At 44.6% G+C, this 26427-nt stretch overlaps 2 protein-coding genes across 4 annotated transcripts in view; one reads left to right on the top strand and one right to left on the bottom strand.

Annotated features, from left to right (window-relative positions):
• Positions 1 to 1626: 1626 nt before the first annotated feature.
• LOC311117361 (SH2 domain-containing adapter protein E-like) lies at positions 1627 to 12458 on the bottom strand. 2 transcript variants are annotated; one of them, XM_084192318.1, is made up of 6 exons: positions 11646 to 12458; positions 9527 to 9653; positions 8236 to 8484; positions 7701 to 8025; positions 4071 to 4190; positions 1627 to 3305 (listed from the first exon to the last, which is right to left on the bottom strand). In XM_084192318.1, exons 1-6 carry the CDS (start codon positions 12117 to 12119, stop codon positions 3113 to 3115), a joined length of 1488 nt encoding a protein of 495 aa, XP_084048444.1. In that variant the 5' UTR covers positions 12120 to 12458; the 3' UTR covers positions 1627 to 3112. The 2 variants fall into 2 exon arrangements, with proteins under 2 accessions (XP_084048444.1, XP_084048445.1); XM_084192319.1 differs by lacking the exon at positions 1627 to 3305 and adding an exon at positions 3547 to 3643.
• A 558-nt stretch (positions 12459 to 13016) lies between these two features.
• cgna (cingulin a) overlaps positions 13017 to 26427 on the top strand; it is a 33674-nt gene continuing 20263 nt past the window's right edge. The window contains exons 1-4 of one of the 2 annotated variants that reach the window (XM_084192317.1): positions 13017 to 13889; positions 19838 to 20786; positions 20911 to 20975; positions 21076 to 21145. In XM_084192317.1, the coding sequence (XP_084048443.1) occupies positions 19839 to 20786; positions 20911 to 20975; positions 21076 to 21145 (1083 nt within the window). In that variant the 5' untranslated portion in view covers positions 13017 to 13889; position 19838. Of the gene's footprint in view, positions 13890 to 19837; positions 20787 to 20886; positions 20976 to 21075; positions 21146 to 26427 lie in introns of both variants that reach the window. The other variant, XM_084192316.1, reaches the window with a different exon arrangement.

The raw sequence follows: 26427 nt of genomic DNA, 5'->3' as shown, positions 1-26427 counted from the left end.
TCTGCTCTGCTCTAATTACTCTGCCAGCTGCGCTGCATTACCCACTACCTCTCCCAGTATTTAAGGCCCTGTCTTTCAGCTCTCCGGTGTCAGATCGTCTGCAAAGCTCACACCCGGAACCTGTTTGCTCGCGCTTCTGGCTCACCCTGGTTTTGTGACCCCGGACCTGCCTGATTTTTGGATACTCTTCTGCCCCAGGAGATCCAGACCTGCTTCTGCCATAACGACTCCTGACTACTCTTCAATCCCGGTAACTCTGACCAGCCTTCTGCCTTGCTACTACGTATTTTGGATTTCCCTTGAACTGTACTGCTGCCTTGTTTCATTCCGCCCTGTTGTGTCTGTGTCTCCCCCCCCCAGGACTTCTGGACCACCCACCACCGGCTTCATAGGACGCATCGCTGCCACTGGGGGGGGCACAGACCCAGCACATTGGACGGGATCCCTGTTACCCCTGGAGCCTTCATTCACTCCCTACTTCCCTTTTCCCTTAAGTTTTAATAAACTTTCTGGTGTGACGCAATTGTGGTCCTCTGGTCGTCTGTCTGAACCGTGACACCACCGTTGTGTTGTCGGTAAACTTAATGATGATGTTGGAGTCGTGCTTGGCCACGCATTCGTGGGTGAACAGGGAGTACAGGAGGGGACTAAGCACACACCCAGGGTCCTTAGCTTAGTGATGAGCTTTGAGGGCACTATGGTGTTGAACGCTGAGCTGTAGTCAATGAATAGCATTCTCACGTAGGTGTTCATTTTGTCCAGGTGGGAAAGGGCAGTGTGGAGTGTAATAGAGATTGCGTCATCTGTGGATCTGCTGGGGCGGTATGCGAATTGGAGTGGGTCTAGGGTTTCTGGGATGATGGTGTTGATGTGAGCCATGACCAGCCTTTCAAAGCACTTCATGGCTACAGATGTGAGTGCTACGGGTCGGTAGTCATTTAGGCAGGTTACCTTGGCGTTCTTGGGCACAGGGACTATGGCGGTCTGCTTGAAACATGTAGGTATTACAGTTGGTCAGCGCATGCTCTGAGTACACGTCCTGGTAATCCGTCTGGCCCTGCGGCCTTGTGAATGTCGACCTGTTTAAAGGTCTTACTCACATCGGCTAAGGAGAGCGTGATCACAAAGTCGTCCGGAAGAGTTGGTGCTCTCATGCATGCTTCAGTGTTGCTTGCCTCGAAGCGCGCATAGAAGTCATTTAGTTAATCTGGTAGCCACATGTATGATGAAGCTTATTATTTTCAAAAGAAGATTGTTGTTTGTGGCTTTTTAAAAAGCCATGTGAATGAGAGTGGTTGTCTGTGTACAACTTTTGTATGCATGGTGTATACGTGAGGTGTGCATGTGCATTTGTGAGTGTGTGTTTCTCTCTCTGTGTGTGTTCCTGTGTAGTGTCTAATTGATTTACTACCCAGGTCAATGGCTATGCGGTTAAAGAGGAGATCAGCTCACACATCCTGTAGTTAGGTTCTCACTCTCATCACGAGGCAATCATCCCCCAAGTCATATGTTTTTCTGTTCTGATCTGTGTGTGTGTGTGTTTGTGTGTGTGTGTGCGCGTGTGTGTGTGCGTGTGTGTGTGTGTCGTAATTAGTCAATTGCCTTTTTCTAAAAAACAGAAGAATCTAAATGCACATTCACTTTATTCCAGTCAACATTACAGTATTTCACACATTGTACAACAAGCCTGGGTTATTACAGTAACAAGCCTGGGTTATTCCGGTAACAACCCTGGGTTATCACATTAACAAGCCTGGGTTATTATAGTAACCAGCCTGGGTTATTACAGTAACAAGCCTGAGTTATTACAGTAACAAGCCTGGGTTATTACAATAACAAGCCTTGGATATTACAGTAACAAGCTTGGGATATTACAGTAACAAGCCTGGGTTATTACAGAAACCATCACATGTCCAAATATATTCACATCAAAAACAAATCATACTGCTGTCTGACAGGCCCATACTGTATGTGTCTGATGATAATACAGGCAGCTATCAAATCAATGAGGCCTAATACTACCCAGTGCACGTGACACACACATGAACACACACACAGGTACTCAGGCTAACTAGCTGAACATTTGGTATTTGGTATTTATTAGGCTTCCCATTAGCCGCTGCAAAAGCATCAGCTACTCTTCCACATTACATAATACATAGTGCAGAACATTATTCCTGCCTGAAAGCTCCTCCCCCACACCTGAACCCTGTCCAATCAATAAAGCTGCTTTCTGTTGACAGACAGATAGCACCTGTAATGAGCCCGATCTTCAGGATTGATTGATTGGTAATAGATAGACGATAGATTGATCTATCTGCTGAATGAATGAATGCACTCCAATCAACTGTATTGATATGGGCTATAGCTGATAGTTGATAGGACATGTCAATACCCAGTAGTAGCCTACTATATATCTCACTGGAAGGGAACTCCTAATACTGCTAACATGCTCCCTTCCCCCTTTAACCCTCCCTTAAATGAATCACTAATCTAACACGACTGGATCGCTGAGAGCTAATTGATGCTGCTGCATAGCTGTCATCAATCCAGTCATCTCAGATCAGTGATTACCTAAGGAAGAAAGAGGAAAAAATGTGTTTCATTCAGAATGAAGCAGGAAGAAGTCACAGACCATAAAAAACTATATATATATATATATATAACTGTAATCACATAATGCCATTGGTTGCCATGTGCCAAATGATGAAATCAAATCTTTGGTGTTCTGATCCACATTCATAACAATACATATGATATCTACATCTCTAGTTATTTGGTCATAACAGTGGGTGAGTTGAATATGACCCAGTTGTGCATGGTGTTTAATTCTGTTTTTATGTGAGTAGTTCTGAACAATGAGACAGAAGTACTGTGAAAAGAGGGATTGTTTTCATCTGTACTATAAATACAGTCACTGCGGTGTGTGTGTGTGTGTGTGTGTGTGTGTGTGTGTGTGTGTGTGTGTGTTTGTGCTATGCAGTGTGAGGGTTTGGCCACTAGGCTGTGCATGGGAGAAACTCAAGATGATACTGTACCTCTCAGGCCGTTTGGGTGAGACCCGTTACTCCTTTGCAGTGGTGTGTGTGTGTTCAGTGTGTGTTCAATGTGTTCAGTGTGGCCTGGGTACAGGGTGTTGCAGGGTCATGTGTTCAGCTCCAGTGAAGGGCAGTCTGTGTGTACAGTAGTGGTTCACCACCTCTGGTATGCTGTTGAACACACAGCTACTCTGGTCCAGGGTATAACCCAGACCCTTACTGCCCTTAGTCTGGGCCACGATGATATGGACACAACACTGACTGGTCCTGAGAGAGAGAGCGAGAGAGAGCGAGAGAGAGAGAGAGAGAGAGAGAGAGAGAGAGAGAGAGAGAGAGAGAGAGAGAGAGAGAGAGAGAGAGAGAGAGAGAGAGAGAGAGAGAGAGAGAGAGAGAGAGAGAGAGAGAGAGAGAGAGAGAGAGAGAGAGAGAGAGAGAGAGAGAGAGAGAGAGAGAGAGAGAGAGAGAGAGAGAGAGAGAGAGAGAGAGAGAGAGACTTGTGTGAGTGTAATATTTACTGTTCACTTTTTATTGTTTATTTCACTTTTGTTTACCCATTTCACTTGCTTTGGCAATGTAAACATATGTTTCCCATGCCAATAAAGCTCCTTGAATTGAGAGAGCGAGAGGAGGGGGGAGAGATATAGAGGGAGTGAGGAGAGAGAGAGGGAGGGGTAGGAGGGGGGAGAGAGAGAGAGAGAGAGAGAGAGGGAGGGGAGAGGGAGAGGGGGAGGAGAGAGAGAGAGAGAGAGAGAGAGAGAGAGAGAGAGAGAGAGAGAGAGAGAGAGAGAGAGAGAGAGAGAGAGAGAGAGAGAGAGAGAAAAACAACCATATTACTTCAGTAACAGGGAGAGATGCAGTGCTATAGCTACATAACTAGAGGATACAGTAGGGATGTCTGGACTGTGGCAAAGGGTTAGGGGCTTAGTTATTCCAACACATGCTGCTCACCCTCCATGTATGTGGGTGTGTAATGTGGTTCATGATGAGCGCTCACTGAAGAGTGATAAGTGTAACACACACACACACACTCACTTGAGCGCGATGGAGTATTTGCTGGTCCCTGATTCGCTGTCTCTAACCAGGAAGCTGGCATCCCTACAGCGCTGGAGCTGAGCCTCTGCCTGCTGGCGGCTCACACTGCCATGGTACCAGCTAGAGGAGGGGGAGGGGGGTGAAGAGAGGGATGAGGGGAAAGAGAGAGAGAAACAAACATACAGTACATATAATCTTTAGAGCTCCATGAAGGTACTGCAGAGCTTCAGAGCAGTATATGGATGGGGATGAATGTCATATTGAAGGTTAGGGGGAGGAATATGGGGAGGGGTGGGGAGTTAGAGGACGGTAGGAGGGAGAGATAGAGAATGCTTGCTTAGCTAGTGCCACTTCCTCCTGACTCGGCTCACACTGAGGCTCGAACCCAGGACCTCTGCCTTGCTAGCACACATAACCGCTCTCCTGAAGCATCTTACCAGTCAGCGCCATCGAAAAGTTAAGTATTCGCTGGCGCAGGTGGGGACACTTCAGGCTGAGGACTAAGTACAGACTACAGCAATACACTATGACGATATACAGTCTACAGTGCCTTTAGAAAGTATTCACACCCTTTGACTTGTTCCACATTTTGTTGTGTTACAGCCTGAATTTAAAATTGATTAAATTTAGATTTTGTGTCACTGGCACAATACCCCATAAAGTGGAATTTTGACAAATTAATAAAAAATGAAACACTGAAATGTCTTGAGTCAATAAGTATTCAACCCCTTTGTTATGGCAAGCCTAAATAAGTTCATGAGTAAAATGTGCTTAACAAGTCACATAAGAAGTTGCATGGACTCACTCTGTGTGCAATAATAGTGTTTTTTAATGACTACCTCATCTCTGTACCCCACACATACAATTATCTGTAAGGTCCCTCAGTAGAGCAGTGAGTTTCAAACACAGATTCAAACACAGAGCCCAGGGAGGTTTTCCAATGCACCTATTGGTAGATGGGTACAAATAAACACAGCAGACATTGGATATCCCTTTGAGCATGGTGAAGTTATTAATTACACTTTGGATGGTGTATCAATACACCCAGTCACTACAAAGATACAGGCGTCCTTCCTAACTCAGTTGCCGGAAAGGAAGGAAACCGCTCAGAGATTTCACCATGAGGCCAACGGTGACTTTAAAACAGTTACAGAGTTTAATGGCTGTGATAAGAGAAAACTGAGGATGGATCAACAACATTGTAGTTACTCCACAATACTAACCTGGCAAAGTGAAAAGAAGGAAGCCTGTACAGAATAAAATATTCCAAAACACAGTGGTGTAAGTACTTAAGTAAAAATACTTTAAAGTACTACTTAAGTAGTTTTTTGGGGTATCTGTACTTTACTTAAATTTTTATATTTATGGCAACTTTTACTTTTACTTCACTACATTCCTAAAGAAAATTATGTACTTTTTACTCCATACATTTTCCCTGACACCCAAAAGTACTCGTTACATTTTGATAGGAAAATGGTCCAATTCACACACTTATCAAGAGAACATCCCTGGTCATCCCTACTGCCTCTGATCTGGAGGACTCACTAAACACAAATGCTTCGTTTGTAAATTATGTCTGAGTGTTGGAGTGTGCCCCTGGCTATCCGTCAATAAAAAAATATAAAAACATTGTGTGGTCTGGTTTGCTTAATATAAGGAATTTGAAATGATTTATACTTTTACTTTTACTTTGATACTGAAATACATTTTAGCAATTCCATTTACTTTTGATACTTAAGTATATTTAAAGCCAAATACTTTTAGACTTTTACTCAAGTAGTATTTTACTGGGTAACTTTCACTTTTACTTGGGTCATTTTTTATTAAGGTATCTTTACATTTACTCAAGTATGAAAATTGAGTACTTTTTCAACCACTGCCAAAACATGCATCCTGTTTGCAATAAGGCACTAAAGTAAAACTGCAACAAATGTGGCAAAGAAATTAACTTTATGTCTTGAATACAAAGTGTTATGTTTGGTGAAAATCCAACACAAGACATCACTGAGTACCACTTCATATTTTCAAGCATGGTGTTGGCGGCATCATGCTACACTACATGACCAAAAGTATGTGGACACCTGCCAGTCGAACATCTCATTCCATAATCATGGGCATTAATAAGGAGTTGGTGCCCCCTTTGCTGCTATAACAGCCTCCACTCTTCTGGGAAGGCTTCCCACTAGATGTTGGGACATTGCTGCGGGGACTTGCTTCCATTAAGTCACAAGAGCATTAATGAGGTTGGGCACTGATGTTGGGCGATTAGGCCTGGCTCGCAGTCGGCGTTCCAATTCATTCCAAAGGGGTTAGATGGTGTTGAGGTCAGGGCTCTGTGCAGGCCAGTCAAGTTCTTCCACACAGATCTCAACAAACCATTTCTGTATGGACCTCGCTTTGGGCACAGGGGCATTGTCATGCTGAAACAGGAAAGGGCCTTCCTTCCCCAAACTGTTGCCACAAAATTGGAAGCACAGAATCGTCTAGAATGTCATTGTATGCTGTAGCATTAAGATTTCCCTTCACTGGAACTAAGGGGCCTAGCCAGAAGCATGAAAAACAGTCCCAGACCATTATTCCTCCAACTCAAAACATTAAGGTTGGCACTATGCATTCTGGCAGGTAGCGTTCTTCTGGCATCCGCCAATCCCAGATTCGTCCGTCGGACTGTCAGATGGTGAAGCGTGATTCGTCACTCCAGAGAACGCGTTTCCACTGCTCCAGAGTCCACAAACCGTTCTCGTGCTGATGTTGCTTCCAGAGGCAGTTTGGAGCTCAGTAGTGAGTGTTGCAAACGAGGACAGGCGATTTTTACACGTTACGTGCTTCAGCACTTCAGCTTGCATTTCGTACCACTTCGCAGCTGAGCCGTTGTTGCTCCTAGACGTTTCCACTTCACAATAACAGCACTTACAGTTGACCAGGGCAGCTGTAGCAGGGCAGAAATTTTACTAACTGACTTTTTGGAAAGGTGGCATCCTATGACTAGCCGGTTACCACCCGGTTACTCAACCCTACACCTTAGAGGCTGCTGCCCTATGTACATACTGTAGACATGGAAGGAATCACTGGTCACTTTAATAATGGAACACTAGTCACTTTAATAATGTTTACATACTGCTTTACTCATTTCATTTGTATATACTGTATTCTATCCTACTGTATTTTAGTCAATGCCACTCCGACATTGCTCGTCCTAATATTTATATATGTCTTAATTGTATTCTTTACTTTTAGATTTGTGTGTATTGTTGTGAATTGTTAGATACTACTGCACTGTTGGAGCTAGGAACACAAGCATTTCGCTACACCCGCAATAACATCTGCTAAATATGTGTATGTGACCAATACAATTTGATTTGATGACGGTGCCACGTTGAAAGTCACTGAGCTCTTCAGTAAGGCCATTCTACTGCCAATGTTTGTCTGCATGGAGATTGCATGGCTTTGATGCTCAAATGTATACACCTGTGAGTAACAGGTGTGACTGAAATAGCCGAATCCAGTCATTTGAATGGGTGTCCACATACTTTTGTATATATAGTGTATCTCAATCTCCCCCCCCCCCCCCCCCCCCCCCCCCCCCCCCCCCCATCCAGCCTCTCCCTTCTCCTTCTCCTCTTCCCTTACCTCTGTTTCTCCATGGGCAGGGTGGGGTCCACTTTGCCTGTCTCCGCCTTGGGTGTGGAGGTGGGGGAGGGAGGAGAGGAGGATGGGGAAAGTTTGGGAGTGGGAGAAGAGTGAGAGGTGGGAGAGGGGGGAGAGGAATGAGAGAGAGGCGAGGGAGGAGAGAGTTTGAGAATGGGGGAGGTAGGGGAGGAGGGAGAGGGGACGAGGACTTTCTTGTTCCAGGTCTTCTGTCTGAGGGTCTGCTGATGACTGAGGGTCTGCTGTCTGCTGGGTGGAGGAGCTTCCTCTTTAGGGGGCGAACTGCTCATTCCCTTCTTAAACTGGACTGAAGAGAGAGAGCGAGAGGAGAGAGAGAGAGAGAGGAGAGAGAGAGAGAGAGAGAGAGAGAGAGAGAGAGAGAGAGAGAGAGAGAGAGAGAGAGAGAGAGAGAACTGTGTATTTTTGTGTATCATTGTTGTATCCAATATGTTCCCTCTCCTTCCCTCCCTCTACCTCCCTCCTTTTACCTCCCTCCCTCTGGAAAACATATATCTACCTGTCAGTGCTCTGACAATGTCCTCCTTCCTCCACTCCCAGGGTAGTTCATACTCTCCAGGGGGGCGAGGGTCTGACTCCGGCCGTGTCACAGGGATCCACACCCCTCCTGCCTCCCCCTCCGTCTCTAGCAGCCCCTCATAGGGAGTGTCGTAGATGTGGGGGGGTGTGGGCTTACCCCCTTCTCCATCTCCCTTGGGGAGCAGCACACACACCTTCAGCAGGTCCTTGGAGCCCCGCCTACGAATACCTACAAAGTCATAAGAACAATAACATAGTCACATGTTGATATCAAACCCTCAACTCAGCCATTGCAATATTACTGCTGATGTGACATAATTGTGATCCATTGTTCAGTTCTACAATCTTAGAAAAAAAATATGCTATCTGGAACCTAAAAGGGTTCTTTGGCTGTCCCCATAGGAAAACCCTTTGAAGAACCATTTTTGGTCCCAGGTAGAACCTTTTACACAGGGGGTTCTACATGGAACCCAAAATAGTTCTGCCTGGGACCAAGAAGGGTTCTACCTGGAACCAAAAAGGGTTATCCTATGGGTACAGCAGAAGAAACCTTTTGGAAGCCTTTTTTCTGAGAGTCTAACACACAACTTCGTAGCTTGTGATGTGGTCAGACATGTCTGTGGAGGCCAGGCCGTCAGGTAGCCTGTGTGTCTGGGCTATTGTGTGACTAAACAATGGAGCTACGGGAAGAAAGGTCAACACAGTGCCTGATTGGCTGACAGAACGGACCTCTTCCTGAATTCTGGGAAGTGATTGGGTGAGACCAGGAGGAGGGGGGGGGGGGGGGGGGGGGGGGGGTCTTTTGGTTCTTTTCACACAAAAGTAAAGTAAAATGTAAAGTAAAATGGAAGGGGTGGGGGGGAACAACTGGTGGCAACTTCCTTTCCAGAGAATGGGGTAAAGGAAACAGAGGCAGGAGACAGGAAGTCCAAGAGGAAGCTGCACCCATTGTCGCAGCACAACACCATTCCCATAGCAACCGCCCGTAGGGAAGGAAGTCAGGGGAGAGAGAGCGGAGGGTCTCGTTCTAGTCCGATCCTTTAAAAACCTTTTAGAGCAGTAGTCTACAACCTTGACTCTGGAGAGCTGCAGGGAGTGCAGGCTTTTGTTCCAGCCCAGCACTAACTCCAGCCCTGATTCCACTAATCAAGATCTCAATGATTAGTTGATTAACTGAGCCAGTGTGTATCAGCGCTGCGCTGGAACAAAAGCCTGGACTCCCTGTAGCTCTCCAGGACAAGATCTGACCCCTGACCTTTGACCTGACTGACCTGTGATGATGACCTGGGCGTCATAGGGCTCCATGTATCCATCGTTCTCTCCCTCCCTCTCCGCCTCCCTCTGCTCCCTCGTTTTCTCTGCGTCAAACGGGTCAGCATAGTCCTCCAGAATAATCAGCTACACAGCGGGAGAGAAGGTTTTTTTAAATGTATTTTTATTTAACCTTTATTTAACAAGGCAAGTCAGTTAAGAAAAAATTATTATTTACAATGACGGCCTACCCCAGCCAAACCCGGACGACGCTGGGCAAATTGTGTGCCGCCCTATGGGACTCCTAATCACGGCCAGATTGTGATACAGGGTCTGTAGTGATGCCTCTAGCACTGAGATGCAGTGCCTTAGACCGCTGCGCCACTCTACCTAACCTTCACAGTATTATACTGTAGGCCTTCTGCCAGAGTAACTGCAATAACCTATGTAATTACACTGTAACAGTCTAGTTGGTATGGAAACGTCTCCTTTACGATCTGGGAATGTTTCTTGGGGAATCTCCCCTGCTCTGTGCTCTGTGTGTGTCTTCCCTCCCATGGCTCTGTGTGTGTCTGAGTGTTTACGTGTCTGTCTGACTGCCTGTATGATCTTTATGAAAGTGGATCCAAAGCGATCTGAGCTACCTGTGGGAGAGCTACAGTCACAACAGTGTTAGGTGATATTATGCCTCAGACAAAGCCTTCACTGGGGGCAGAAATAGAGGAGGAGAAAGAGGTATAGTGTGTGTGTGTGTGTGTGTGTGTGTGAGTGCGTGCGTGTGTGTGTGACAGCAGTTAGGGGGAAAGGAAAGGAAGGGACACAGGAAGACAGACTGGGGGAATGAGGTTAGGTCTCATTGTGTGTTTTCTGTATGGCTGGTCCCGAGCGCTGTGGCATGAATGCAGCTGGTTCTAAAAGCACAGTGCATTGTGTGGTGAGGAAAGAAAGACAAGAGGGGGGAGGGAGGGGTAGAGACAAAGGCTGAGGTGGGAGAGAGATACTGATCACAACTCTCAGAGCTACAGTTCTTTCTTTATATCAGTGCACACATACATGTATGGAAGCTCGTTCCCTCCACCCAAAATAATAATAATCTGACTATGAGATAGTAAGTCATAATTATGAGATAGTAAGTAATTGTAATGAGATACTAAGTCATAATTATGAGATAGTAAGTCGTTCTTATGAGACAATACGTCATAATCATGAGAGTAAGTCATAATAATGCGATACTAGGTCAGAATTCTGAGATAGTAAGTCATTATTAGGAGATACTAAGTCATAATTATGAGATAGTAAATCATTGTTATGAGATAGTTCATCATAATTATGAAATACGTTTAGGCAATCAGTATTACGTGAATCACACATTTTGTGTGTGTGTGTGTGCGCTTTTGTGTGTGTGTGAGAGAGAGCAAGAAAGAGAGAGAGAGAGAGAGAGAGAAACATGTCCATGAATTATAATCCACATAATAATTCACATTTCCTGTTGTTGCAGGATTATATATATTTTTTGTATTTATTAGGGATCCCCATTAGCTGCTACTCTTCCTGGGGTCCAAACATATTAAAGCACTTATATTACATATAAAACAAAAGATAAAACAGTACATCATATAACATTATTACACCTCTACATATCTACAATACAAAATGTTTAATAGCACCATACAACAATATCACTATGTGTGCGTATGCATGTGTCTGTACCTTTGTGTGTGTGTAAGATCCTACATCTGTATGTGAGAGTCCTTGTGTCTATGTATTTAAGAGTGGTTACATTTCTCCTGCCCCATTCCTCAGCTGTTTACCAAATAAAGTGGCGGGGAGTACGCTTTGTTCTTGTTTGAATCACAGATTTCCTTTTTAAAAGGGGTCGTGGCCTGCAGGACTTTTCAATGTCCATGATCCAGACTTATTATCTCATAATTATAAATATAATGAGCTTCCATATGCTTCCATACACATACCACAATAAACAACAGGATCAAATGTGAATTACAGTAAGCCTAATAACACTGTAGGGCTAATTATAGCATTATAGCATATATTGTTGCTGCCAAATGCCTTTTTCATTTTTGTTTGTTCAATCTAAGACTTTGTTGACAAAGATGTCAGTACCAAATCTGAGCCACTCACCATCGCTGATTTGATGTCCGCCTTCCCCCTCTCGTTTTCGAATCCCACCTGTTCACTTGTACCGCTGTTTTTGGGGCCCTTGTCCTGTTTGTCCACCTTGATCATCCTGCTGATGTACGCATGCGCCAAACTGGATGTCCTGGTGGGCCGATGCTCCTCAGATGCCCCCGTCTCGAGCTTGGAATTCTTCCTACTCTTCCCAGGGATGAGACTGTCCCAGATCTTACCGTCCTTAAACGAGTTCCCGCCAGTACCCGAGCCGTTCCGACCCAGTTCGATGGCCGAGTTTTTCCGGTTTCTCCCGGTCAGTATAGAGCCCATCCCTCCAGCACTTTCCTTGACCCGGTTCCCCTTCAGACTGGTCCCCGGGGTTAGCCCGTGTCTGGGTCGTGTTTGAGGGCCGGATTCGGAGGCTGAGCGGACGCGTTCGGTCCCGTTCTTCAGATTGATGGGGAAACTGAACCACTTTGCCATGGCTGGTTACGATCAATGACCGTTTTTTTCTTTCTAGCTTTGGCTTTAAACTTATCCTAATATAACACACTCACTTAGGTCTACGTAGTCTTACTTTTTATAAGTCATCCGCAATCGAGACACAGAGAATAGTTGGTAAGCCTACATAAAACTTTCCAAGCACATTCATCCACGACCACATAGGCCTACGTTTACGCACGGCGCGCCTGGTATCTTATCCGATTTACCCCTTTTGTGATGTTAATTTCTTTCAACAAATTATTCATAATGATTTCTACAGCATAAATTTGGTAGTAAATGTTCTCATAGAATTTCAACCCCAAACTTCAACCCATCTGTCGCTTGACCCACTTCTCTTTGTCGTTCCACGGTGCGTAAAGTTACCTCTCCTTTCATCGACTTGAAACGCCTATAATATCTATTTCTGACAGTCGCTATCTCTTTATCTCGAAGCTATCCCCGCAGTTTAAAGAGTAATCTTTGGAGAGCGTAGAATCGGAAGAACTGGAAGTTTTTCTTCGCACTCACTAATGATGATCCCATTCCCGGAGCGACTGATGTATAGAGCGGGCTGTCAAAGCTGAGTGCTGGAGAGAGAAGTGCGTGTGTGAGAGAAAGAGTTTGGTGGAGTTGGGAAATGGGTGTGGTGGTGGACTAGCCTACAGCAGAATGGTCAAAAAACGCCTATAACTATGCCTATAGTAGGCTATTATTCACTAACAGGGAGGAGACAGGGCAGCTTTGGCAACGCATTTCTCAATTGATGGTCATTCTTAGCCAACATGTTGTGAATTTAATCATTAATTTGAGATTTTTTTTAAATTAATTGTTTTCCTACATTTATTTAGTAGTCATCATAGCCATATTACAACATAGCCAATATTTATTAATCAACATAGCCAATATTTATTAATCAACATAGCCAATATTAACCTACATTGTATGAAGGTGGTGTGTGCAACACAACAGGCTGCAATTAAACATTTCATCCAAAAATATGAACACAGCTTGAATTCACATGTTTGGGCACCACAATGAGTGAGAAAAATATTTTTTCAAAACAAGAAAATATGTCATTTGTGGGGAGAATTTTTCATCGAGGGAAAGATTCTCATGCTTTCGTTGACATTTCATCGGTCGATTCAGGTTACTATAATAAACTGTCCCCTAGTCCTCTGTCCTAATTTCCAATAACCTGTCATAACTAGGCCATGTGTGCTAAAGGCGCCCTCTGCCGGGGATATGGTAGATCAAGTGGAACGGTTAGACTATTTGGTTGGTTTGGTATGGGACGCGTGGAATTTGAGGAGCGCAAACTGATTCATGCACAAGTTGTGATGCGTTTCGTTTGTTTGTTTCTGCATTAGCTTACCTCATTCTTAGCAGTTAAAAAATTGTATTATGACAATCACAGCACTAGGCATTTTCATTCACAAAGACTTCTCCCCTGGGTCAATTTATCACAGATTGACAGACCAGACTCACCAATATTCAAAGCGGGCGCTGTCTAGAGCACCGCCTACTGCTATGTGTTCAACCAATACCTGTATTCCCTCTAGCGGGGCTGGGCGGTTCGTTTGACATCGGTCACAAAGGTAACAGGTTGGAGCTGTATATAACGAACTGTCTGTCTCGAAAAATTGATATACGCTGCTTTTTCAGAAGTATTTTCAGCCTGATTTAAACCTTGTTTTTATTAACACCAAGTAAAACAACAGAAGAGGACTCGAAAATAAATTGATGAGTTGTACTACTTTGGCCAAATAGCAGGTATGTTTTGGATGTTGTTTAGTTCGCTCTAGTTAGCTAACGTGTATAGTTAGCAAGCTAGCTACCGAACTAACCCAGTCAGCTAGCTAGCTAGTTATGACAGTATTTTAGGGTTAACTTGCTCATTACAGACACATAGCTAACTAATACATTTGCCCGCTCCGTCTTTGATAACTTGCTATCTTGTTGGTGTCTAACCTAAGTTAACTTTTAATGATGGCAGAACGGTGCTGGATAACGTCACTCAGAATTTAAATGCGAAGGTCACGGAGCAGGTGTAACATTGCAATGCCTCATCTAGATCTCTCCCGTAGTGAAATTCTCATTTAAAACCATGTGTACAGTCAGTGTACCCATCTGTCAATGTCACACATTCTCTTTTTACATGTCAGTTATTTGACGCTTTCTCAGAGCTCAACTTCAACAACTTGTCTCACTGCCTCTCTTCTCCCAACAAGTTTCACTTCAGCTAGATGAAACTGTGACGCATACACTGAAGAATTCAATGTAGCGAGTGAACTCTGTTCAAAAGAGACCCAGCATATGTTATCTAAGCTATTTACCATTCTCTGTCATTTTATTGGCCAACATTCAGTGATTACTCATGGAGATGTGGCCTACAGAAATTGGCAAGGGTGTTGTCTCATCTGATGCAAGATCACAGGTGTTAGGTGTTTGATAAGATGTTGATACGAATTAAAACTTTACATTGATGTCTATTCATTATTGTGGCTGTTAGCATGTATAATTGAACACAGCAGTGTATTGATGACCGATGGGAGAAAGCTCAGCCTGAGGGCCCTTTTTTACTGTTGCCACAGGCACAGTTACAGAGAGGGAGGGAGGAAGAGAGAGAGATGACTGTTTACAGATTGGTTGCTCTTAGAGCGAGCGGTGTCTGGTGTAAGTCAAGAATGTAATAAAGAGGCAGCATGGATGAATGAAGGGATGAATTGCCAATCACCAAGGAAACAGTCTTAACTGAAGGACTGTCTTGGGGACCCAAGTTGGTGTGGTATTTACATTTTCTAATGACACCAGCTAATGATAATAACACACATATACAGTACCAGTCAAAAGTTTGGACACACCTACTCATTCAAGGGTTTTTCTTCAGTTCAGAAGAGTTTGTGCATATATTATGACATTTTGTGACTCTTTTTTTGTGTTAGTTTTGGACTTTTTTCTTTTTGGCTGTTCGGCCACAGTTTTTCTCGAGGCAAGCCGAAGTCGGTAGCCGAAGTCGGTAGCACCGTCCCTTACCTTTCTCTCTAAAGTACATAGTGTGATGCACTGGCTAAACAGAAGCCTGTTGGTCTTAACCTCAGACAAGTATCCACAGTCAATCTCTGATGCAGGTCCGGTCAGCTGCCTCATGTACTTCTCTCCAGAGAGAGACAGAGATTTGGAACCCAGGGGAGGGATAGAGAGGTTAGGGAGATGGAGAGGTTAGGGAGATGGTGAGAGGGGGAGGTTAGGGAGATGGTGAGAGGTTAGGGAGATGGTGAGAGGGAGAGGTTAGGGAGATGGTGAGAGGGAGAGGTTAGGGAGATGGTGAGAGGGAGAGGTTAGGGAGATGGTGAGAGGTTAGGGAGATGGTTAGAGAGAGGTTAGCGAGAGGGTCAGGTGCAGAACAGTGATAAAAGCGAGGCAAATAGACAGCCAGATGGAGGGAGGGAAAGATGGAGAGGGCGAGGGGGAAGAAGAGTGTTGCATTCCCAGAATTTCTGCCCTCATTTTCTGCACCACGTCGTTTGGACAATAGGATGGGCTCCCCCTCTGTCCCCTGACAGTCTCTCCTTACCCTGGCCCTCTCCTCTCCACTGTCCCCTTTCACTGCTTAGCAGCTGAACTGGCCTGTTGGAAGTGGCTTGACACACTGACACCCAGAAAGATTGGGAGAGAGAGAGAGGCATAGAAAGGGAGATGGAATGAGAGAGGGAAATGGTTGGGGTCCACTCCTGTGTTCCTGTTATGTTTGGTCCTATTCAATGCTCCCTGCTGAGACTGAGCCTCTGTGTCTCACACGCGCGCAAGCAAGCAGTGTTTCCCAATATTTTTCAGTACCAGGGACAGGCAAGCAATGCTCCTCCCTCCTTAGAGTTGCCAAGTGCCTAGATTAAACTGTAGAATGGAATAAATCAATGTGAGGAGGTCAACAACATACTCCCTAGGACCAGGGATTGAGAAACACTGCTTTAAACTCAGCCTCTAAAACTGATTATGGATGATTAGCCTATACATGCAGAAAGAAAGGTTGGCGTTGAAGATCCTTTGTGTCTGTTGACCTATATTTGAAATAAATAGCCTAGGCTTTCTGTTGCCCTCTGTCTGAAATACCTAACTTGTAGCTGTCTTTCTGTTGCCTCTGTATCAAATACCTAACTTGTAGCTGTCTTTCTGTTGCCGCTGTCTGAAAGACCTAACTTGTAGCTGTCTTTCTGTTGCCTCTGTCTGAAAGACCTAACTTGTAGCTGTCTTTCTGTTGCCTCTGTCTGAAAGACCTAACTTGTAGCTGTCTTTCTGTTGCCTCTGTCTGAAAGACCTAACTTGTAGCTGTCTTTCTGTTGCCTCTGTCTGTCTGAAAGACCTAACTTGTAGCTGTCTTTCTGTTGCCTCTGTCTGAAAGACCTAACTTGTAGCTGTCTTTCTGTTGCCTCTGTCTGAAAGACCTAACTTGTAGCTGTCTTTCTGTTGCCTCTGTCTGAAAGACCTAACTTGTAGCTGTCTTTCTGTTGTACTCTGTCTGAAAGACCTAACTTGTAGCTGTCTTTGGCACCTCTTCACCACCACTTGCCACTTAGCCATTAGGAGGTGTGTGTGTGTGTGTGACTGTGTTTGTGTCACGGTCGTCTGCACTAATGTACAGTTACGGGGTGCTTTTTCATTGGCACACTTTGGATGGCTGTCTTAGGGCGAGGTATGCGCTAAGTGATGAGCTGAACTGTCTACACACACTAGAGTTGTAACGATTATGGAATTTGGGGTAACGATTAATTGTCATGCAAATGGTCATGGTTATTGTCATTTTTGTTGCAAAAATGTTGTGAGCTTATAATGCATCTGTAAAAATGAGTTAGGACATACTTAATGAATACCACACAGCTTTGGTGACAACCCTGTCTAAAAAACCAATGGAATTGACCACTTGGAACGTTTGGAAATGAACCTTCTCCTTCCGATTGTGCCATTCTGCTTGTAAAATTATTAAAAACTTTCCCACTTCATGTAAAAATAGAAAAACTGCTATTGAGTAAACAATCTACTTGAATATAAAGTTGAATCCCCTCTCTACTAAAATTAATGTATTAAGACGATTATAATTTTTAGTTCGTTATTGTCCTTAATTGTCGGTTACATGATTATACAATAATTGTGCCAAGCCTCAAACACACACACACACACACACACCCACCTAGTTGGATTGACAGATTAACTGCAACCTCCTTATTAATGTTGTCTTACTCATATGGCACACCACTCTGTTTCAAATAGTCTACCTCATCGCTGAGGGAGAGGTATGGTTAGGCTACCTCAACGCTGAGGGAGAGGTATGGTTAGGCTACCTCAACGCTGAGGGAGAGGTATGGTTAGGCTACCTCAACGCTGAGGGAGAGGTATGGTTAAGCTACCTCAACGCTGAGGGAGAGGTATGGTTAGGCTACCTCAACGCTGAGGGAGATGGTGTACTTAAACTCTCTCTCCCTCTCTCACTCTCTCCCTCTCCCTGAATAGGTTCAGAGAGCCAGGGCTTTGATTTATACTGGACGCCATATATAAACTGCACCCAAGATCTTCACTGACCCGCTTTACAACACCACTGATCACCTGTGAGCGTGTGTGCGTGCTTGTACATAATTAATTCCAGAGTGTGTATGAGGAGTGCAGGCATGTGTGGGGGCAGGGCTTCCTATCCACAGGAACAAGAGCATGACATTGGTGTTATCACCACCACGGCACACACTGATAAGAAAGGAGAAACTGTGTACTCTCTGTTTTTGTGTGTTTCAGTGAGCGAGAGAGGGAAGCAGTGGGAGAATGAAAGTTTGTCTGTGCGTGAAAGAGGGAGAGGAGGAGAGAGCGAGAGAGAGAACGAGTGGGACCGGGGTCAGTGCCTGTTGTTGTAGTTGGTTGGTTAGTGCAAAGGAGACATGTTAATGAGGCATGCAGTGTAATGACCTAGTGATGAGAGCTGACCATGTTAATGAGGCATGCAGTGTAATGACCTAGTGATGAGAGCTGACCATGTTAATGAGGCATGCAGTGTAATGACCTAGTGATGAGAGCTGACCATGTTAATGAGGCATGCAGTGTAACGACCTAGTGATGAGAGCTGACCATGCTAATGAGGCATGCAGTGTAATGACCTAGTGATGACAGCTGACCATGTTAATGAGGCATGCAGTGTAACGACCTAGTGATGAGAGCTGACCATGTTAATGAGGCATGCAGTGTAATGACCTAGTGATGAGAGCTGACCATGTTAATGAGGCATGCAGTGTAACGACCTAGTGATGAGAGCTGACCATGTTAATGAGGCATGCAGTGTAACGACCTAGTGATGAGAGCTGACCATGTTAATGAGGCATGCAGTGTAATGACCTAGTGATGAGAGCTGACCATGTTAATGAGGCATGCAGTGTAACGACCTAGTGATGAGAGCTGACCATGTTAATGAGGCATGCAGTGTAACGACCTAGTGATGAGAGCTGACCATGTTAATGAGGCATGCAGTGTAATGACCTAGTGATGAGAGCTGACCATGTTAATGAGGCATGCAGTGTAACGACCTAGTGATGAGAGCTGACCATGTTAATGAGGCATGCAGTGTAATGACCTAGTGATGAGAGCTGACCATGTTAATGAGGCATGCAGTGTAATGACCTAGTGATGAGAGCTGACCATGTTAATGAGGCATGCAGTGTAACGACCTAGTGATGAGAGCTGACCATGTTAATGAGGCATGCAGTGTAACGACCTAGTGATGAGAGCTGACCATGTTAATGAGGCATGCAGTGTAATGACCTAGTGATGAGAGCTGACCGTGTTAATGAGGCATGCAGTGGAATGACCTAGTGATGAGAGCTGACCATGTTAATGAGGCATGCAGTGGAATGACCTAGTGATGAGAGCTGACCATGTTAATGAGGCATGCAGTGGAATGACCTAGTGATGACAGCTGACGTGGCACAGGTCACCATAGAGCAAGACAGAGAGGGAGGGGGGAACTCCTGAGACATTTCAACACATGAACAGTCGGACATCAACAGTCTAAAAACATCAGAGATGAAGATCAAGTGATAAAGGGGCATCGAGAGAGGGAGGGAGGGAGACTGAGTTGACGGAATGAGGGAAACGGAGGGAGGATCATTCACAAGGAGTGGCTTTGGATCATGTGTGATTACAGTTGAGTGATCTAATAAAGATCCTAGATTGAGGAAGGAGACTCACCTTTGCTGGGCTGGTTGGGCAGGGCTGGCCTAGGCAGGGATTTCGAAGGAAAAGAGGAAACTAAACCAAGTGGAAGTAAAGAGAGAGCGAGCGAGTACACTGGGAGAAGTGTGTGACACACACGTAAGGGGAGTCAGAGAGTGGGAAGTAGTGTGTGTGTTTCCAGGTTAATGAATAATGAAGGTCAATAAGAACAAAGTCTGTTCTAAAGCAACTCCACTGAGACTCATTCTCTCACACACCTTTTGTAACTTGCAAACACAATACAAACACACACAGTCCACTTTCTCTGTGTCTGCATGACATTCATACCAGTCAGATATTCAGTTTACATACTTTCCCGGGAGAGCAAACAATAAATGACTGCTGTCACATTCACTTCTTTAAAGTATGAGACTTGGAATAGCTGTACTGATATTGTCTCTTCCCCTCTTGCTGTCTCCCCTCCTCCTCTGACCCCGTCCCCGCTCTCGCTCCCTCTCTCTCTCCCTCCCCAGTATGAGTACTCCGTCGTCAGGTCGTAAGAGCCCCGTTGACTACGGGGTTCAGATCCGCTTCATCAGTGACTCTGGAGGGGGGATCCCCTCAACCCAGCCCAGACCCAAGCCCCCCTCCACTTCGAAGTACGGGGTGGCTGTCAGGGTCCAGGGCATCGCCGGACAGCCCTATGTGGTTCTGAAGGACGGGGGCCCGAAGGGAGATTCGTACGGGGTGCAGCTCCGTACCCACTACCCCCCGGGTTGCAGCAGTCTGCCCCGCAGGAGAGACAGAGAGGAGGGAGGGGGGCAGGGAGGAGCGGGAGAGGGGGGAGGAGGAGGGCAGGGAGGGGCGCTACGCAGGGCACAGTCACATGGTTCATTACTGGAGAGTGAGGGGGGAGGAGGATTTGGGAGACCACCAGGGGATGGGAGGTCTGGTAGCTATGGGAACCTGGATGGAGGGATTGGGGTCGCGGAAGAGAGAACGGATGGAGGAGGGGTGAGGGAGGGGGGTATGGAGAGGAATGTAATGTGTGGGTCGTATCAGTCCGGGATCAATGGGTCACTGGGGAGGGGAGGGGGGAGTCAGTTTGCCCTTGACCTCCATCCTTCCCAAACAGTGCAGCCCCCCCTGACCACGGCAAACCCCCACCCCCAGACCCCCCCTTACCCAGCACAGCCCCACCGCCAGAACCCTGTCAACAGACTGATCAGCAGGTTTGACGGCAGCAGCAGTACCAGAGGACAACAGAGGGGGCGCTCTCCTGTAGCAGAGGACCCTAGAGACACCGCCTCTCCTTCCCACGCCCCCAACCCCTACTCCTCCCCTCCCTCCTCCACTCACTGCAGCCTGGGGCAGGGCCAAGGCTCCGTCGGCAAGGCAACGGTCCAACCAGCCAATCCGTGGGCTCCGCCAGGGAGGTTTGTCGCTGTGGAGACGCCGTCAGCCAATCGGACAGACCCTCTGGTAAGAGACTGGACAAGAGGGGAGAGCGGTTACTAACTAGTACACTATCAGTACCTCCAGTAAAGTTTAAAAACGTACTAATACTGAGCTCTGTCTAAAGGTGACCCCTGACCTTCTGCTTCAGAGTTCAGAGGTCACCAGTGAGGAGGAGCAGGTCATGCAGACCATCTACAGCATCCTCAGAGAAGGGTACAGCATTTATCTTACTGTGTCATTCACCATTACTTCAGGCCAGTTATCAACATCCTTCTGACCATGTGTGTTTGACCTGTTGTTCTTCACCCCTCAGGACTAGTGAGAGTGACTCGATCATCAGACACAAAGTCAGGGTGATTTTCCAGAAGATCCAGGGACTCAAGGTACTTTAATATACATCTCTATACACCTGAGTAGTACTGGACTCAAGAATTCATACCCTTTGACTTATTCTACATTTGTGACCACAGGCTCGATTCAGTCCTATGTAGCAAAATTTGAAATAGTGTTTTTTACATTGGATAAAAGTAGAGACTCAGAGCTAGAAAATGGTATGTCATACACTACAGATGAGGAACAATGGGAAAGTAATTCTGCTTTGAAAGTTGATAAACTTCCTCAATTTTGAGAAAATGACCCTTGAATGTTTTGGTACACCTACTGGAGAGCTCTTCTTTGTCTACACCCATTCAGCACTTTCACACCCTCTTAAGCTTTAGCCCCACCCATCTCTTTAAGGATTCACATGTGAGGCCATGTACTTAACAACCAAAGATTTCAAGACTAAAGGCTGGTTTATACTACGGGTGTGTTCATAAATTTAATCTGGAGTGTGCTCTGGGCGTTCGTAAACTGAGCGTTGTCAGATTGTCCGTTCGTAAATTCAGAGCGTTTCGCTCTCGGAACATTCAGAGCGCACACTGGAGTAGAGTTGATCCGAGCGTTCTGTCCTAACAACAGCAGTCAAGCACCCAAGCTAACTGGCTAACGTTGGCTAGCTTGCTAGCTACTTCCAGACACAAATGAGAGAACAGGTCACTGACCAGTTTACTCGCCCTAGCAGAGCTGGTTAGGCTGTTTTTATGTTATTCAGAGCGCTGGTGACTGCAACTGTGCTGCTGGCAACAATTTAATTACGCTTTTTTGCCAATGTTTACTGACACCGGCCATATTCAACGGCTGTTGAGCGTTCGTAAATTCGTCAGTTATTCTGCGCTCTGGCACACTCAGACGAGAGTGCTCTGAAATCGGAGTAGATAGCCAGAGCGAATTTACCAGCTACATCTATCGACAGTTGTCGCAGTGACATGAACATTCTATTGAAATGGTTACTTGCATAGTGGAGTCTTTTGTTTAGACATGTAGCTAGCTAACTAGTGAAACAATGAACCATAATCCCAACTCATAAAGTTACTACCCTGCATGAATCTGCAGGTAGCTAACCAACCAGGTTCAATGTTACCTAGCTAACATTAGGCTATAACTAGCAATGCAAATGGCTCTGAGATACGAATAATATTACTACACAGATCATACACGTAACATTAGCTAGCGCGCCAGCCAGCTAACGTTAGCTAGCTAACAGTACAGTTTAACTTGACTAGCTAACAGTACAGTTTAACTTGAAATGAAAACGACTTTCTGACAAAATTAGAAACGTGTAATATCTGAAAATGTAGCTAGCTAGACTCTCTTACCCGTATACATGGTTGAACGCTTCTCCCTCTCTGTCACGGATGCCATGGTTGTCCTTAGTTTGAAGATGTAATCCAGAGACAGGTGTTTGATACCACAGCCTTCTGTGTGTTCTCTTTTTGACTCCGTCTGCATATTTGCAATCAAACGCCAGAATTTTCTCCATCTCCTTAGCTATCATACTCTAATTCCACTGATTTCAAAACTCAGTCCTCCAGAAATTGGAGTGCAACATTTATGAAGTTCTACTACGTGATATATTTTCAAAAAAGCTGCTTTAGAAAGGATTACCTACACATACCGGCCAGCTCACGTTATAGACAGAAGCGTGCTACATGGCAGACCAATCCGAACTCATTTCTCGGCATGTCCAGCCCTCTCATTATCTCAGCCAATTATGGCTAGCGGGAAGGTTGCTGTCTTTTTCCGTGGCTAAACCAACTAGGCTCGTAATCTAACCATTTTATTCATATTTACAGATGGCATACAAGTTTGTTATAATGGCACATGAAGTTCACATTTCTGGCCAAAAACGCATTTTGATAAAAAATTACTTTACGTTCAAATGGCTCTCCTGTGTAGTGACGCGCGACATACGCCTAGTTTCCTCAAACGAGTCACATTTTGTTGTGTTACTTCCTGATTTCAAAATGGATTAATGCTGCAATATGTTAATTTTTGGGCGACCTGACCAAATTCACATAGAAATGTGAGCTATAGATCTGTCATCATCATTGAAAGCAAGTCTAAGAATCTATTTATTGTGGCCATCGAGATGTTAGCTATTAAAATCAGATCCAACAATAATATCAGGGGATTAGAAATCCAGGGCTTAAAAACAAAGGTGTCATTGTATGCTGATGATTCATGTTTTCTTTTAAATCCACAACTAGAATCACTCCACAGCCTCATAGAGGATCTAGATACATTTTCTAACCTCTCTGGATTACAACCAAGTTATGACAAATGTACTATATTACGTATTGGATCAATAAAAAATACAATTTTTACATTGCCATGTAGTTTACCAATAAAATGGTCTGATGTGGATATACTCGGAATACATATCCCAAAGGAAATAAATGATCTCACTTCAATAAATTATAATAGAAAGTTAGCAAAAATAGATAAGATCTTGCTACCATGGAAAGGTGGGTGCCTGTCAATTTGTGGAAAAATCACCCTGATTAACTCTTTAGTATTATCCCAGTTTACCTATTTGCTTATGGTCTTGCCTACGCCTAGCGAACAGTTTTTTTAATTATATGAGAAAAAAATATTCAATTTTATTTGGAACGGCAAGCCAGACAAAATTAAACGGGCCTATTTATATAATGAATATGAATTCGGAGGACAGAAATTATTAAATATTAAAGCATTAGACCTATCACTAAAAGCTTCAGTCATACAAAAGTTATACTTAAATCCGAACTGGTTCTCAAGCAAATTAGTAAGATTGTCTCACCCAATGTTCAATTTCAATTTAATCCTCCAGAAACTCCAGAACAAATAATGCAACAAATATTGTGGTTAAACTCAAATATATTAATTGACAAAAAGCCTTTTTTTTTTTTTGACAAAATGTTTTAAAAATGTATAATCTTTGTAAATGATATCATCGGTAGGACTGGTGGGGTTATGTCGCACATGCAGCTAACAAAAACATATGGAAATGTCTGCTCTACCCAAAATTACAACCAAATAATTGCAGCCTTACCGCAAAAATGGAAGAGGAAAGTGGAAGGAGGAGAAAGTAAGGAACTTGTCTGTCGGCCTTGCATTAAAGAACATAATTGGTTAAGGAAAACTGTGATAAATAAAAAGATATATCAGTTTCATTTTTAAGGACCAAAGGATTGACAGCCGTCCCATATAGATTGCAAAATAGTTGAGAAGAGATTTTTGACGTACCGATCCCATGGCATAGTGTTTATGAACTGATACGCAAAACGACACCGCATTCAAAACTTTGAATCTTTCAATTTAAATTTGTATATAAAATTCTTGCTACCAATAGAATGTTATTTACAGTGGGGGAAAAAAGTATTTAGTCAGCCACCAATTGTGCAAGTTCTCCCACTTAAAAAGATGAGAGAGGCCTGTAATTTTCAGCATAGGTACACGTCAACTATGACAGACAAAATGAGATTTTTTTTCTCCAGAAAATCACATTGTAGGATTTTTTTATGAATTTATTTGCAAATTATGGTGGAAAATAAGTATTTGGTCACCTACAAACAAGCAAGATTTCTGGCTCTCACAGACCAGTGACTTCTTCTTTAAGAGGCTCCTCTGTCCTCCACTCGTTACCTGTATTAATGGCACCTGTTTGAACTTGTTATCAGTATAAAAGACACCTGTCCACAACCTCAAACAGTCACACTCCAAACTCCACTATGGCCAAGACCAAAGAGCTGTCAAAGGACACCAGAAACAAAATTGTAGACCTGCACCAGGCTGGGAAGACTGAATCTGCAATAGGTAAGCAGCTTGGTTTGAAGAAATCAACTGTGGGAGCAATTATTAGGAAATGGAAGACATACAAGACCACTGATAATCTCCCTCGATCTGGGGCTCCACGCAAGATCTCACACCGTGGGGTCAAAATGATCACAAGAACGGTGAGCAAAAATCCAAGAACCACACGGGGGGAACTAGTGAATGACCTGCAGAGAGCTGGGACCAAAGTAACAAAGCCTACCATCAGTAACACACTACGCCGCCAGGGACTCAAATCCTGCAGTGCCAGACGTGTCCCCCTGCTTAAGCCAGTACATGTCCAGGCCCGTCTGAAGTTTGCTAGAGTGCATTTAGATGATCCAGAAGAGGATTGGGAGAATGTCATATGGTCAGATGAAACCAAAATAGAACTTTTTGGTAAAAACTCAACTCGTCGTGTTTGGAGGACAAAGAATGCTGAGTTGCATCCAAAGAACACCATACCTACTGTGAAGCATGGGGGTGGAAACATCATGCTTTGGGGCTGTTTTTCTGCAAAGACTGTGAGAGACGGAATCTAAAACAAAAATCCAGAAAATCACATTATATGATTTTAAAGTAATTAATTTGCATTTTATTGCATGACATAAGTATTTGATCACCTACCAACCAGTAAGAATTCCGGCTCTCACAGACCTGTTAGTTTTTCTTTAAGGAGCCCTCCTGTTCTCCACTCATTACCTGTATTAACTGCACCTGTTTGAACTCGTTACCTGTATAAAAGACACCTGTCCACACACTCAATCAAACAGACTCCAACCTCTCCACAATGGCCAAGACCAGAGAGCTGTGTAAGGACATCAGGGATACAATTGTAGACCTGCACAAGGCTGGGATGGGCTACAGGACAATAGGCAAGCAGCTTGGTGAGAAGGCAACAACTGTTGGCGCAATTATTAGAAAATGGAAGAAGTTCAAGATGACGGTCAATCACCCTCGGTCTGGGGCTCCATGCAAGATCTCACCTCGTGGGGCATCAATGATCATGCGGAAGGTGAGGGATCAGCCCAGAACTACACGGCAGGACCTGGTCAATGACCTGAAGAGAGCTGGGACCACAGTCTCAAAGAAAACCATTAGTAACACACTACGCCGTCATGGATTAAAATCCTGCAGCGCACGCAAGGTCCCCCTGCTCATGCCAGCGCATGTCCAGGCCCGTCTGAAGTTTGCCAATTACATCTGGATGATCCAGAGGAGGAATGGGAGAAGGTCATGTGGTCTGATGAGACAAAAATTGAGCTTTTTGGTCTAAACTCCACTCGCCGTGTTTGGAGGAAGAAGAAGGATGAGTACAACCCCAAGAACACCATCCCAAACGTGACGCATGGAGGTGGAAACATCATTCTTTGGGGATGCTTTTCTGCAAAGGGGACAGGACGACTGCACCGTATTGAGGGGAGGATGGATGGGGCCATGTATCGCGAGATCTTGGCCAACAACCTCCTTCCCTCAGTAAGAGCATTGAAGA

This window comes from Coregonus lavaretus (assembly GCF_964263955.1).
Source record: "Coregonus lavaretus genome assembly, contig: HAP1_SCAFFOLD_2584, whole genome shotgun sequence".
Classification (NCBI taxonomy): domain Eukaryota; kingdom Metazoa; phylum Chordata; class Actinopteri; order Salmoniformes; family Salmonidae; genus Coregonus; species Coregonus lavaretus.
Note: the sequence above shows the minus strand (reverse complement) of the source record. Positions and strands in the feature narration are given on the sequence as shown.